This window comes from Hordeum vulgare, chromosome 7H (assembly GCF_904849725.1).
Source record: "Hordeum vulgare subsp. vulgare chromosome 7H, MorexV3_pseudomolecules_assembly, whole genome shotgun sequence".
Taxonomy (NCBI): domain Eukaryota; kingdom Viridiplantae; phylum Streptophyta; class Magnoliopsida; order Poales; family Poaceae; genus Hordeum; species Hordeum vulgare.
Genome location: NC_058524.1, coordinates 568598272 through 568613539, shown reverse-complemented (window position 1 = coordinate 568613539; position 15268 = coordinate 568598272). Strand labels below are relative to the sequence as shown.

The following is a 15268-nucleotide window of genomic DNA, read 5'->3' as shown; positions in this document are numbered from 1 at the left end:
ACACGGACACGGTATGAGTGTTACGTGGTGTTAGTAGTAATACAAGTAAGATAAATCCAAATAAATTGGTAAAGCCATTCAAGCATGCATACATGTACTGCCAATATTAGTATAAGTCGAATAAAAAAAATAAAATGAAAGGCATTACATGTGATAACATCTACAAAGTTCAAAGCTCCCCCGAGCATGCCGGCATTGACGACGGCGAGGAGGATCTTCCATTTTATTTTTTATTTTTTTGTAATAGTCATATGTGATGTAATCCTTTGTATTAGAAATGTTGGAATTCTTAATCAGGGGTTTTCTCTTCGGAGATGTAATTAACAGTTCTTTTATGTAAATGTAAGAGTGCTGGAAATAAAGTACCCGCAATACTTGATATTTGTCTCGTTTACATTCGCGCACTTTAAATACTATATCCTATCTGTCTCTATGACGTGGACGCGTAGTTAGTATTTTTTCTATCGCCCCATTTTCCCGTCATCACTATGCGCCATAGGAAGAAAATCAAAGAGGAAAAAAAAGAAGGAGGTGGGAAAGGAAAGAAGGACTCCACCCACCAAACCAAGTAGGACTCGGTTTGGGGGGGGGGGAGACCTTTCCCCCTTGGCTCGGCCGAACCCCTTGGGGCTCCTTGAGCCCCAAGGCAAGGCCCCCCTCTCCCACCTATATATACGGAGGTTTTAGGGCTTATTTGAGACGATTTTTCCACGGCAGCCCGACCACATACCTCCACGGTTTTTCCTCTAGATCGCGTTTCTGCGGAGCTCGGACGGAGCCCTGCTGAGACAAGATCATCACCAACCTCCGGAGCGCCGTCACTCTGCCGGAGAACTCTTATACCTCTCCGTATCTCTTGCTGGATCAAGAAGGCCGAGATCATCGTCGAGCTGTACGTGTGCTGAACGCGAAGGTGCCGTCCGTTCGGCACTAGATCGTGGGACTGATCGCGGGACTGTTCGCGGGGCGGATCGAGGGACGTGAGGACGTTCCACTACATCAACCGCGTTCACTAACGCTTCTGCTGTACGGTCTACAAGGGTACGTAGATCACTCATCCCCTCTCGTAGATGGACATCACCATGATAGGTCTTCGTGCGCGTAGGAAATTTTTTGTTTCCCATGCGACGTTCCCCAACATTATCTCCATACCTCTACCATTAGCGGCAGTGTAGACTTGATCATGGCCACGATACTTTTCGGGCATTGGCAACTTCTCTAACTCACCAGTGATATGGTTTGTGGCGCCCGTGTCCATATACCAGTTGGTATCAACACCATAGGATACATCTGCTGCGGCTGCAATTTTCTTGCTTTGGGAATTAGGATCATCGGTATAGTGCCAATCGCAGTCCTTGGCAATATGATTGGATTTCTTACAGATTTGGCAACATCCCTCATAGCCGTCATACCCTTGAAAGGGGCGCCCCCTGTTGTTGTTGTTGTTGTTGTTGGGAGGGCGCCGAGTGTTGTTGCCGCCAGCCAAGGAGTTCTGGTGATAGTGGCCTTCACCACTGCTACCATAGCCTCCTCTTCCTCCATTGTTCTGATGGTAAGGACCACCAGAACCGCCACATTGGTGATAGCCGCCGCCACCACCGTTGTGATTGCCACCACCCGAGCCATAATTGCCGCCACCAGGGGCGCCATAGCCGCCGCCGTTGTCGCGAGGACCACCGCCACCATTGCCCTTCTGGTTGCAGTAGCCACCCCTGCCGGCATTTGATCGACCCCGAGAGGCCGCGTTAGCAGATGACTTGAAGCCACCGGCGCCACCGCCGTGGAACATCTCGATCCACTGATCGAAATTCGCCACGAGGGAGAAAAGTGCATCGATGGTGACAGGCTCAGTGCGGACGTCGAGGGCGGAGATGATGGGCTGGTAGTCCATGTCCAGACCCGCGATGATGAAGGAGATGAGCTCCCCCTCCCCAAGTGGTTTGTCCGCTGCCGCGAGCTCATCAGAGAGAGAGCGCATATGCCCGAAGTATGCCGAGGCCGACTGAGTGTCTTTCTGGGCGTTGGTGAGCGCAGATCGGATGTTGTTGACACGAGACAGGGAGACGACGGAGAACATAGCTGCTAGGGCAGCCCATATCGCATGTGAAGATTCAAGGGAAGCGACTTGGACAAGCACTTCTTTGGACAGGTTGCGAAGAAGATAGGCGACGATCTGTTGATCCTGGATCAACCAGGGGGCATAGGCAGGGTTTGGAACAACCTGGTCCTTGCCATCTTTGTCTTTGGTGGAGATGTTTTTGGGAGGCTCTTCTAGGGTTTGATCAATATAGCCGAACAAGCCGGCGCCCATTATCTGGGATCGTGCTTGAGCTCTCCAAAGGACATAGTTCGTCCTAGAGAGGGGCTCAGAGGTGTTGTAGTTGAGGCCGGAGGTGATGGGGACGGCGGAGGACGACATGGTGGGAGGGAGGTGGTGGGAGGTCGATGGATATTAGCTAGACGAGATGGAAGGGCCTGCTCTGTATACCATATACGAAGATATGAAGCGTCGTATCTCTCCAACAGGAGAGCCGAGGGTTTATATTAAGGTGTAGTCGGTTTGGAGATGTAACCAACTAGAGATATTACATGAGAGATATAGGGATAGAAAGTTAAACATGAAGGAGTTACAACACGCAATATCCCTATAATATCTCATGTCTAACATCATCATCATGGGCATGGCATCGTCCTTGATAATGGGCCAGGCACGCTGGTAGAAAGCTGTGTTGAACCCATCCGGGCTCGGCGCATGATCCGGTGGCAGCTCCTTGATCGTTTCCCAAACTTCCTCCTGTGTAAACATGTTCTCCAAGTCCGACAGATCTTGTGCCTCCATCTCCAGGAAGTCTAGGTCCAAGTCCGCCTCCCTCGCAGTCGCGCATCCCAACAAATGGTCATAAGCCTCCGTAAATATCTCATTTTTCCTATCCTGCTCCGTGATCAACTCTCCATTGTGCCTAATGTGAGGGATGACATTTTTCGACTTTCGACTAATTGCCACCGCTTGAAAGAGATTGGTGTTAGCATCCCCTTCCCTAATCCACCATAATCTAGATTGTTGTATTTCAATCGTGCATTTAAGGGAAACTAGCCCCAACAAGGCTTGCTTCAAGGTTCCTCTCAACCATTGCTCCATCAAATAGAGCGCCCGGACCTCCATAGCTAGGTCAAGTCTCCTGATCACATAGTTCGCGATAGCCATTTGGACTATGGTGTTGCCGGTCTTCCTCTATCCCCAAGCCTGTAGCTCACTCACGGTGTCCCTCAGCAAGGTGTCCATTCTTTTGTAAGGGTTGACGATGCTATCGTCACAAACCCATGCGTCCCGCACGGCCTGCTCACAACCCTCGAGCTTAGTCCAGTACATTTCGAAACAAAACCTCCTTTTCAAGCAAAACAGAGCAGTTGTAGTCAATGTGGCGGTGCATGATCCAAGATGTTAGTAGAAAGGGTATGGAGCAAAATGTCCAAGAAATTTAGCTCCCAATCCACGGACACAAGGACACAGTCAATTCTGGTCATCACCAGCCGACCCCTCTCGTTCGACTTTATATCTGAACTCAAGTTTTGCAAAGTTTGGCGTCCATGATTTTTTTTTGTTCTGACCTTTTTAATGAAGTAGAATGAGATTCGACCCTCGTTAAGAAATTCGGGATGTGACCATTTTCCTACCGTCAGGTCCCATGTCAACAAGGTATAACAGCCTACCGCCAAGGTCCCTGACGATAGGAAAAGGGGCAACGTTAATGCAGTGCATCCATGCCGTAACACATGCTAACAGTAGCATATGCAACCCTATCGTCAAGATGCCTGACGGTAGGGTATGTGCGTACAATTTTTTTTGCGATAGGACGTGTAATCCTACCGTCAGAGACCTTAACAGTAGGTTGTTATATCCTACCGTCGTGAGACTTGACGGGTAGGAAAAGCATCAGATCCTGAAATTTTTACAACCGAAGATCAGATCTTGATTTACTTCAACATAACGACCAAAACATCAAATTTAGCCTCACCAACCCCCACCCAGCATCAGCCCATGACCTCCCGCCGACCGCAGTGGGCCGCGGATGGCTGGTGGTGGCAGGGACGGCACTGGGGCACAGCCGCCAATACGATACGATAGCACAAAAGATTTCATTCGTTCATAAATAAATTTCCGCACCGGCAGCGAGCGAACCACCGCCCCAGAAAAAGTGAGCCGCCTTTTCTCCCTTCTTTTCCCTCCCTCCTCTCCTCTCCTCTCCTCTGATCTCCCGCATCCGTCCCGCCGAGGGATAGAGATGGCCGCGCTCCGCCTCCCCGCCCCGCCGACGGCGAGGTGGTCCCCGCCGCAGCCGTCCTCCGCGCGGTGGCAGCAACCCCCGTGCCGTGGCGGCGCCAGGCGTCCCGCGGCGCTGCGGGCCGGCGGGAAGGAGGGCCCGGAGGGGCCGCCGGTGAGGACGCTCCTCATCGACAACTACGACAGCTACACCTACAACATCTTCCAGGAGCTCTCAGTCGTCAACGGCGGTGAGCCGCCCCACCAACCCCGCCTCCCTCTCCCTCTCTCGATGAACACGCTAGAAGCATCTTCCCGTTGATCTAGCTCCGCCACCGACGAGTGTGTTGGCAGTAACTCCAGTTCACGCTATACTGTTCACCACCTGCTGCGACGGATGCAGCCTACTGCCAACTCCCCATGCCACGACACACGAGGAGTTGGATCACATTAACAGAGTCTAGATTACAACAAGGATCACATTAACAGACTAGTCTCTTTGTAGCTTCCCCCCCGCAATGTCCATGGGTTGAGTTGGTTGATTGTTGGCCTGGCTTGAGAGAAATCACGCCTTTCTACTGCTTGCTGGATGGTGCCCTGACGGTCGTATGTATTTGCAGTGCCGCCTGTGGTGGTGCGTAACGACGAGTGGGCGTGGAAGGATGTTTACAACTGGGTGTACAAGAAGAGGGCCTTCGACAACATCGTGATCTCGCCGGGGCCTGGATCTCCGGCGTGTCCTAGCGACATAGGTGAGGACTATGCACCAATTATAATTCAGTTGCTACACTTGTATTTGTCAAAGAATGATGGTATATACATGTGTTGTTTTTCAGGTGTATGTCTGCGGATACTTTGCGAGTGCGGAGATATACCCATCCTGGGTGTCTGCCTTGGCCACCAGGTGAAACAATAATGTTTGTCCTTGTAAACTTGTTCATGGATCAGTATTTTAAATAAGGACTAAATAAGGACCGTGTGATGGCATTTTGGCCTGACAAGGATGTTGTGTTTGATCGGTGCAGGCCTTGGGACTAGTTCATGGCGCTAAGATTGTTCATGCTCCTGAAGCTATACATGGACGACTTAGGTAAGACCTTGAACTCTTCGGCGCGCTAATATGTACTTTCAGCTTTCTGATCCATGCAAACCCCTTTTGTTAGCAAGTTCTAGCTGCTCTTATGGTTAACACATGGCCTGACATATATCTTTCCTAAATCAGTGAAATCGAACATAATGGATGCTACCTCTTTAATCATATCCCATCAGGTATAAACTCTGGGTTCAAGGTTAGTGTGCCACTGAAGTTACCAAGCCCTGTACCATTTGTGTGTCAGTCTTCACTTTCCACTTGCGCAGCAAAAAGCATTGTACTTACTGATGCTATTTTTAGGTAGTGCGCTACCATTCACTTGTAATAGAAGCAAGCTCACTGCCTCAGGATCTTGTATCAATAGCATGGACTGCTTCTCCCAGAATGCTATCTTTCCTTGATAGCGATCAGCCGGACAACACTTCATTCTGGGGATCATTGAATAACTTTGCCACAACAGACCCTTCAGGGCACACTAACAATTGTGAAGTTCCAATTACCATAAACAATGCTAGTAAGCCCGACGGCTACAAGATTGTCATGGGCATCAAACATTCCAGCATGCCTCATTATGGAGTGCAGGTATACTGGCTACTTCTGTTTCATTTTTCCTCTTAAATTGTTGTTTTTTCTTCTTACAATTGATTGCCTTTAATTTCAGTTCCATCCAGAGAGTGTTGCTACTCATTACGGAAGACAGATTTTTCAGAACTTTAAGAGGATAACAACTGATTTTGGATCACAATCGTCCTTGTTTCAGGAAAGAAAGGTTCACAGTATTGGTAAACTGGAAAGCCCTCAAGTACCATATACGACTAAATATTTCCTGTGCATACCCTTCATACTCCATCGTAGTTGACTTTCTAATTGGCCGGCAGGTCAATTCTGCAGATCAATGCAATTATGTCCTGAAGGGTTTGTCGCACACTGATGGACTAGAGCTTGATGATTCTGTTCGGGTTCACATGCTTAAAGAGAGAAACAGCGAGAAAAAATATTTACGGTTGAGATGGAAGAGGATTGATAACTTTCTTAGCTGCACAGGTGGCTCTGAAGACATTTTCTCGGAGCTTTTTGGTCATCAAAATGCTGAAGATACATTTTGGCTGGATAGCTCGTCAGTTGATCAGGTGCCAAATCAGCTTACTCTTGATTGATCATCCAGTTACTTTACTGTGTGGATTTCATCTGATGTAAGTGAAGCTTGACGAGGATACAATTTTATGTTATTACAACTAATTAAATGTTCGTTGACATGCAGATTTACTGCATAAACAACAAAAGATGCATAAAGCTTAACCATTTACGTTTTGTCTGACTCGAGCCTGTTTAAAAACAAACCTTGCTTTCACTCTAGGAGATGAAATGATCAGAATAAATGTGGATAATATTTGTTTTCATCTACGTGAATTAAGTTGGAATCAGTTTGTAGCTGAGTCAGGGAATTAGAAATGTACTAGCCTCCCTGATTGACGATTCATTTTTTCTGTTTTTTAGTTAAATGATCATCATCTTCTCGTTCTGAGCTATTGCTTCTTGCAGAACAGGGCACGCTTTTCATTTATGGGAGGTAAGGGCGGACCTCTGTGGAAGCAAATGACGTTTCACCTCTCCAGTCAAAGGTAGGAAGGCACTCAAAACACAAGCAAAAATATTTAGTGCATTTTCATATGTCATAAATCTTATGTTAACATGGATCTCTTGCAGAGCCAACTGTGGAGGAACCATTACTATTCGAGGTGCTCATGGATCTGCTGTGAAAAACTCTCTTAAAGATGGCTTCTTGGAATTCCTTCACAAGGTATAAGTTGAAATGGTGTACTTGAGTTTCTCTGCCCGCACAGCACATCACAATAATTAAGCAAATGTGAGGCTGGATACAAATTAGCAAGGAACTAGAAGTGTTCTACAAAACTGAACATGAGTGCTTGATTGGTATTGGAGATGTGTCAACACAACCCATTGATAGACATCTCAGGATGTAGCATTGTCCTTGACCAAAAGCTTTTGTATTCTGTACCTAATATACTGATGAACTCTCAAGTTGGTTGATTTGGTATTAAGCTCATGTACTATGCCTAACCCTTGAGCTTATCAGCAAAGCAGAATCTAACTTGTGAGCTCCAATTTCTCACTGTTTCACATTTTGCAGGAGATCCAGTCCATTAAATACAATGAAGAGGACTTTGAAGGGCTGCCATTTGACTTCCATGGTGGATTTGTTGGATATCTAGGGTAGGTAGATTTGTTATCGTGGCTTCATCATATGCTTAATATTAAACTGTTTTCCTGCCTGCAGTTGGGTACTTCTTAAGAGATCATGTTATTAGTCTTTTGCTTCACTCATTCTCATATCTGTCTTCCGTGATTTCTTTAGTGTTTTTGTATTTTAAAACCTCTCTTCGCTCTTCTCTGACTCGACAGCTTTCCTTTGAAACCAGGTATGGTCTTAAGGTCGAATGTGATGCATCATTTAACAAAGCTAAATCAAGTACTCCTGATGCATGCTTCTTCTTTGCTGATAACCTTGTGGCGATCGATCACAACAATGGTGATGTATATATTCTGTCGTTATATGACGAATATTCTTTGAGTAATGGAAATGGAATGCACCATAATAAAACACATACTTCATGGTTGCTGGAGACTGAGAAGAGGCTTCTCAGGATGGCTGCTATGTCACCAGGAGTTAATGGAAAGTCAATTATTGGATCATCCAATTTGAATAAGCAAAGTTTTGTCGTAGAAAAAACAAAGGAGCAATACATTAAGGATGTTCAAAGTTGCCTGGATTATATCAGAGATGGAGAAAGTTATGAGTTGTGCCTAACTACTCGGATGAGGAGAGGGGTAGAGTATATGAATGCCCTGCAACTGTACCTTAAATTGAGAAAACAAAATCCAGGCCCATATGCAGCTTGGCTTAACTTCTCCTCAGAAAACCTGAGTATATGCTGCTCTTCTCCTGAAAGGTTTCTGCGACTAGATCGAAATGCAATTCTAGAGGCAAAACCAATCAAAGGTACAATAGCACGTGGCAGAACACCAGAGGAAGATGAGTGTCTACGTTTGCAACTGAAATACAGGCAAGTATGCGCAATATATATATATTTTCTTTCATAATTCAGACGTCTTTTTCAAGCATCCCTTTGGAGATATTAAACTTGGGAGATCTAGTTTCTTTTGCTGCTGATCTATTTTAATGGGCTACTCAATCATTATTGTTACTGTCAGATTTTTAGTTAGGTTGTTTACCAGATTTTCTTTGGGGTTAATTTGCTTTGTGAATGATTAGACCCTTTGATTTCCAAAAAAAAATCCAATAGCCCGCAGAGTAAAAATCTACGCTTGCTGAAAATATTTAATATTTGACATCGCGATGTATCACAGTTTTATCATAAAAAATGACATGTCCTCTTGGCTGTTCAGTATCACTGTCATGTAGATTTGTTGATTATTATTCCTGCAAACTTTTGAACTGGGATGTCACAGTGCTGATACTGTTTTTTGTTCTGCATTTGTTCACCAGTGAAAAGGACCAGGCTGAGAACTTGATGATTGTTGATCTCTTAAGAAATGATCTGGGTAAGGTCTGCGAGCCTGGGAGCGTGCATGTTCCTCGCCTCATGGACGTTGAATCATATAAATCTGTTCACACCATGGTGAGCACCATCCGCGGAACAAAGAAGCCTGATCTAAGCCCGGTAGACTGCATCAAAGCCGCCTTTCCAGGAGGCTCGATGACGGGTGCCCCGAAGGTCAGGTCGATGGAGATCCTCGACGCGTTGGAGAGCAGCCCAAGGGGAATATACTCGGGGTCGATCGGGTTCTTCTCGTACAACCGCACGTTCGATCTGAACATCGTGATCAGGACGGTAGTGCTGCACGACGGGGTGGCCTCGGTCGGAGCAGGCGGGGCGATTGTGGCGCTGTCAGACCCGGAGGCGGAGTACGCCGAGATGATGCTCAAGGCGAGGACGCCGACGAGGGTCGTCGAAGAGTGCAGCCAACAAGCGGCGGCGCACAGCAGTCCGGACCGATCGGATTCGGTGCGGACAACTATAAGCTAGAAGCAGCTCTCTGAAACTAAACCAGCGTGGCAAGGTTCAGCGGACATCAACAAGCATGGATTTTGGCCTGACAAGGTAAGCTCATCATCTCTGCTGCGGTTGGCCTTTGGCAGAAGGAGGGTGGGCTGAAAATCATTGGTGAACAAGAGGGTGCTTGAAAGGGAATTTTTTTTTTGTTTTTTAGAGGAAAAGCCGGAAGTGAAGATTTCATGTTGGTGGCCTAGTAGTAGCATTGACTAGAATATACAGGCAAATCAAATTTTGGCATACATTATTTCGTTTCCCCCCAAGAATTAAACCAGTGGTAATGCGCACTGATAGCTATTCTTTTTGGGGACGATGTAGTGTTGGTTTCCCCCCTGTTGTAATCTTACTTAAGAAGTTGATCCTTACTATTACCAATTCTCTTAACATGCCCACTGTCTACATCAGCTTCATGCAACGTCAGTGTTCACATAAGTCTAATTCTTAACATGCATGGTTCCCTGTTATCCTGTCGTTTCAAACCAGGCAGCTGTGTCTGTGTATACCTCCTCTATCTGGACAAGAACTACTCTGCTCCTTCAAGGTGAACGGGCAGCGCAGGAGTGGAGTTGTGGGGCGGAGGGATTCTTGAACTGGCCCTAAACCGAACGATAGGCAGCTCTTCAGAGTGTGAAGTGCTCTAAAGGCCAGTTCTTTTGTAGCTTTTTACAGCTTATTGTCAAAATAAGCCAGAAGCTGAAGCTGAAAAGAACTGGTTTAGAAAAAGTTACCTCAGCTTATTTTCACCTCCCAGGCAAGTGCAATGAGAAAAAGCTGCTCGCGGGTGGCTTCCCGGAGCTTCCCGCAAGTATCGGTTGGTGTTATTTACGGCCGAATTGCCACCGAGAGAAAAAAAACTGATGCAAGCTTGTCCGGCACCTAGCTCGCACCGCGCGAGCCTCTCACCTCTCGGTCTCTCTGCTCCCTAGGGTTCCCCTGTGCCACCGCCTTGCCGCCGTCGCCCCTCCCCTCGGCCCGGTCTAGTTCCTCCCCGCTGCTCCATTCCCACTCCGCGAACGCCCCCGGATCTGTCCCCGCGGGCGGCACCCCTCCCTCCCGTCGACCCGGTCCGGCGACACACTCCGGTGACCCACTCCTCCGGCGACCCACTTCTCCGGCACCCCACCACCGTTCCCTCTCCCCTCCTGTGAGGCAGCAAGGTGAGCAGCTCATATGTGGTATTTTTTGGGCTTTTTTTACAGCAACTCATATGAAAGAAATTTGATATAGATTGTGTGGTTGATTTCTGTTGCTGTGAGCAGCTCATATATATTAATTATTCCAATTCTTTTGTATTGGCATGATGAAAAATAGATGAAAGCACATTGGGATAGTATTGGGCTTAGAACTTTCATTGATATATGTGTGGAAGAAGTGAATGCCAATAACCGTGGCAAAGAAGGAACATTGATACCACTTGGATATGACAATGTGGTAAGAAAGTTTTTTGAGCGCACGACGAGAGAATATAGCAAAAAACAATTCAAGAATAAGTGGGATGTGTTGAAAAAAGACTATATTGTTTGAAAGACATTAACCCAAAAGGCAACAGGCATTGGGTTTGATCCTATTACCAAGACTATTGCAGCTAGTGATGAATGGTGGGCAAATGAGATACAGGTATACATTAACATGACCATTGTTTGGAATTTGTTGTTCTTGCAATTGTTGCACTAATTTGTGATATGTTTGTTTTCAGAGAAATGAAATTGCCGCCAAGTTTCGATTTGCTTCATTAGAGGATGAGATCAAACTGAGTACTATATTTGATGATGTTAGTGTGACAAATGAGTATGCGATGGCGGCACCTCCCACCTCTCAAGTTGGTTGCTCTCAAATTCTCATTGATGATGATGATGATGTGGCAGGCTCAGGATGTGATATAGATGTTACTCACGTGACACCTAAAGTTAAAGGTATCATGTCCTTATTCACCTAGTCCCGTGATGGTGCAAAAGATTGTAAAAGATAGCGAGGAAAGAATGCAATTTAAGCGTATTGCGGACCTTCGGGAAAAGAGGGAGACAAGCCGCAATTCGGCGACATATGAAATGAAGGCGGATCTCGTGAGAGATGAGATAAAGGAGATGAAGGACATGGTGGTGAATGATGGAGGTATACCTGGAAGTGAAGTGTATTTCCATGCTCTAGAACTCTTTACGAAGAAGGAACATCGTGATGTCTTTAGTTTACTGAAGGATGAACTTCCAAGTGTGAGGCTTGAGTGGATCAACAGGGCATGGGAAACATTTATGAAAAAGAATTAGAGCAAATTTGTAGTGTTGTGAACCTAATTGCTTTTTTGTGAACTCATTTGTATTGTTCTGAACCTATTTGTTTTATTGTGAACTCATTTGTAGTGTTGTGAACCTATTTGTTTTGTTGTGAACTCGTACATTGTTGTGAACCTATTTGCTATTAATCTTTGTATTGTTGTGAACTGATTTGTAGTCATATTTCTGTTGTGTTGTTTTTATATGACAGATGGACATCTCAGTTGAGGAGGAATAAGAGGACGAACTTGATTTTGTTTTTGTTGCAATGGCATATTATGTTCTTAACAAAGAGAGGCTGCCATATGGACCTAGAAGAGCACCAATAATGACAGGATTGCAGTGGGTGCAAGAGAAAGAGAAGCAACCACAAATATTCTACTCTATGTTCAGGATGCGAAGGTCAGTGTTTTACTCACTACATGAAATTTTAGTTGAGAGGTATGGTCTAAGGTCAACTTGCAACATGTCAAGCAAAGAAGCATTAGCACAGTTCTTGTGGACTTTGGGGTCACGCCAGACCACCGACAATGTTGCAGATCGATTTAAACACAGTCGGTCTACCATCAACAAAAAATTTAAGGAGGTAATGTTGTGTGTGTACCGTATGGCCGGTGATCACTAAGAAACGTCATTGAACGATCGTTCGGTGTTCTAAGGATGAAATGGAGAATCCTCCTCGGCATCACACGGTACAAACCTGCTACGCAAACAATGATCATTACTGCATGCGCGTGTCTTCATAACTTCATACGTGAGAGCAAACTAAGTGATCAACACTTTGACATGGTTGAGAGTGGATCTTATGCTAGGAGAGCCTTTCTCATCACTATGCACCCATTGATGATGGTACTATGGGTTCCATCCGTGATGCTATTGCGACAAATGTTTTCCCTTGAGGTGTATGCTTTTGTTGGGAGTATCATGTAATAATTTAAAGATATTTTTTATTCAATACTTCTTCTCAAGTACTCGTACATGAGACACTGATGCATGTATGAAATTCGTATGCGAGACAATGATCCTCCTTTATGTTCGATTATGCCATGTTGTTGTGTTTCTAAGTCGATTTTATATTCACATGACAACGAAATAATAAATAATACCGCAATATGAGTTAGTCCGAATAAACAATATAACCGAAGGGCATTACAGACTTTTCTCTGATCATACCACAAATAAGCTGAGAAAACAGGCACTCAAAAGAACTGGCTAGCTTATTATCTGAAGCTTATTTTCACAGCAGCTTATTTCCACAGCTATGCTCAAAAGAACTGGCCCGACGCACGAGACTGGCACTTGCAGCAGTTCTTTCTTATCTCCTGGACCGGGGAGCACGAAATGAAATGCAGTTCACTTATGAGATGACACGGAGCACGAAATGAAATGCAGTTCACTTATGAGATGACACGGAGTCGATGCAAGATGGTAATGCTGAGATCTCTTGCCATGCGGCGAACGGCAATGAGTCACCGTGTGTGCTGTAGCTACACGGTTGGCTTGGGGAGACATAGGTCCTGCACTCCTGCTATTGGTGCTGGTGGAGGAAACTTGGGCAGTTCACCGCCGGTGGCGAAAGGCGGACGACGAAATGGTGCGGCAAGGTTTAATCAACTGGGCCGGGCGGGAGAGGCAGAGGGGCCTATCCCCTGGGTGACCTGGGAGAACCTCCACAATCTGCATTGTTGTTTTCGTTCCAGGGCGCCAGCGTGGGTGCCCTGCAAGTTCTCAACCAGCGCAGCAAGTCCACCACCACCAAGTGCATGACGATGCGTCAGGGATTTGTGCACTAGTCTTACTCTACTGCTGACAAGGCCACCTCGAGGACCTGGAGCGGACGCACCCCCACTCGCTTCACTAGTCCTACTGGGCTGCCGACCTATTCCTCCCACCTAGTGTGCGATCATATTATTAAGGTGTGACTAAGGCTAACTTCAGCGACGATCCCATTCGAACGTCCGTTTGATTCGAATTCTGTTCGTTTGAGGCGACAATGGATAGTTCATGTCCGGATAGGACCGTTGTCGGATCGGTGCGCACAAAACGCGGCCGCATCTCAAATCATTTTGGATGGACATGATATAAAAAAAGTCGCAAAACTCAAATAAATGATGAAAAATTCAAATAATACGCAAACATAATGATTAAAACATAATTAAACATTAGTCTTCACGGCCTTCACCGTGCTTAGAACATAATTAACATAAAAACTAAAAAAAAGATAAGCGCCGCCAACGCGCTGCTACCGTGCCCGTCGTCGTCTCACGCGCCGTCGTTGTCGTACTCGTCACCAGTCAGGTCGATGTAGGGCGGCGCGCGGCGTTTAGAGGCAGGACGATGGTCCCTGGTAGGAGGAACGGGCCTGCACCCCCCTCCCCCCCCCCCCACGATGAGGCTCGCGCTCCGGTGATCACGACGGCGTGGGGGCACCAAGACCCGATCCTCACGGCGTCGGCCATGTCTGTGACTATGCACGACCAGCTCTATCGTTGGCCCACCAGGCTCGGGTGGAAAGCGATGACGAGCTGCTCCCCCAGCACCTCCTCCTTCATGTCCGTCATCTCCAGCTTCAGTACGGCCACGTCGCCGATCGCAGGGAGGGCCAACATGGTCTCCAGTACCATCCATTGACGCTCATCGTGCGTGGTCTTGGAGTCTTCCAAGACACGTTGAATGAGCCGGGCCTCCTCCTCCTCTGTCATGGGAGGTGGTGGTGGTGGCAACGGCGTACGCCCGCGCAGCCGGGGACGTGCCCGCCGCGGGCTAGCTGGGCGACCAACAAAGTATGAGGCACGACGCATGTCGTGTTTATCCCGAAATCAATGGTCCCATAGAGGGGATTCAACGGCGTACCTGGGGTCTTAGTTAGGGGCCTAGTCGTAGTACAGGTCGCCACGCATGCGGCGACAGCGGTCGATCTCCTCGCGGCGGGCACAACCGCTCATCGGGATCGACGAGATCGACACCTGATCTGTGGACGGATGCGAGTTATTGGGCAGATGAACGTCGCTCCAGGGGAGCGGCGTCCCTGTTTCCCAATAACGCCGGCTAACATCCACATGGACGTACTGCCGGTCGCGTGTCGGGGCGACCGGTGGGGCAATGGCGAATGCGGGCGGTGCGTGCTCTGAGCTGGCGGTGCGGCGACGGTCGAAGGACGAACCAGCCTCGTGGTCGTGCACCCCCTTGCGGCCGGTGCTCCACCACACCATGGCTGCCGGCGGCCGAAGAGCTCGAGGAAGGGGAGGGGAGAACTAGGGTTTGGGTGTCGGGTTCGAGGAGGCAGCAAGACCGTAGTGGGAGCATGGAGTGCGACCGGTCCATGGCTTCCCATTTAAGAAGGACAACGACCGCTCGCTTGGGCGGATGACAGGTGGGACCGACTGCGCGTGCGCAATTAATTTGGATGGTGGAAGGTAGATGGTCGCCTGCCACGCGGCCCTGATGTGGACAATAGACGCGTCCGTTCGCTATCCGCGTGGACCCAAATCAAATGCATGTTTGCGCTTGAAATAGGTCGGATCAGACATAAAACGCATAAGATGGG

At 47.4% G+C, this 15268-nt stretch overlaps 1 protein-coding gene across 5 annotated transcripts; it reads left to right on the top strand.

Annotated features, from left to right (window-relative positions):
• The first annotated feature begins 4217 nt into the window (after window positions 1–4217).
• LOC123407654 (probable aminodeoxychorismate synthase, chloroplastic) lies at window positions 4218–9866 on the top strand. Of its 5 annotated transcripts, none has more exons than XM_045100837.1 (13): window positions 4218–4512; window positions 4882–5013; window positions 5098–5165; window positions 5287–5351; window positions 5484–5550; window positions 5655–5936; window positions 6016–6123; window positions 6233–6484; window positions 6897–6976; window positions 7062–7155; window positions 7507–7589; window positions 7796–8440; window positions 8884–9866. In XM_045100837.1, the coding sequence occupies exons 1-13, from the start codon at window positions 4284–4286 to the stop codon at window positions 9422–9424; spliced, it is 2646 nt and encodes an 881-aa protein (XP_044956772.1). In that variant the 5' UTR covers window positions 4218–4283; the 3' UTR covers window positions 9425–9866. The 5 variants fall into 5 exon arrangements, with proteins under 5 accessions (XP_044956772.1, XP_044956773.1, XP_044956771.1 ...); XM_045100838.1 differs by having other exon boundaries at window positions 6016–6136; window positions 6246–6484; XM_045100836.1 differs by having other exon boundaries at window positions 6016–6156.
• Window positions 9867–15268: the final 5402 nt, after the last annotated feature.

What these genes read in the sequence shown, in the direction of transcription:
- LOC123407654 (XM_045100836.1), top strand. Translation starts at nt 4,284, where the DNA reads ATGGCCGCGCTCCGCCTCCCCGCCCCGCCGACGGCGAGGTGGTCCCCG. An exon ending in GGCGTGTCCTAGCGACATAG is followed by an intron (nt 5,014 to 5,097) that starts GTGAGGACTATG and finishes GTTGTTTTTCAG; the next exon opens with GTGTATGTCTGCGGATACTT. An exon ending in TCTTGGAATTCCTTCACAAG is followed by an intron (nt 7,156 to 7,506) that starts GTATAAGTTGAA and finishes CACATTTTGCAG; the next exon opens with GAGATCCAGTCCATTAAATA.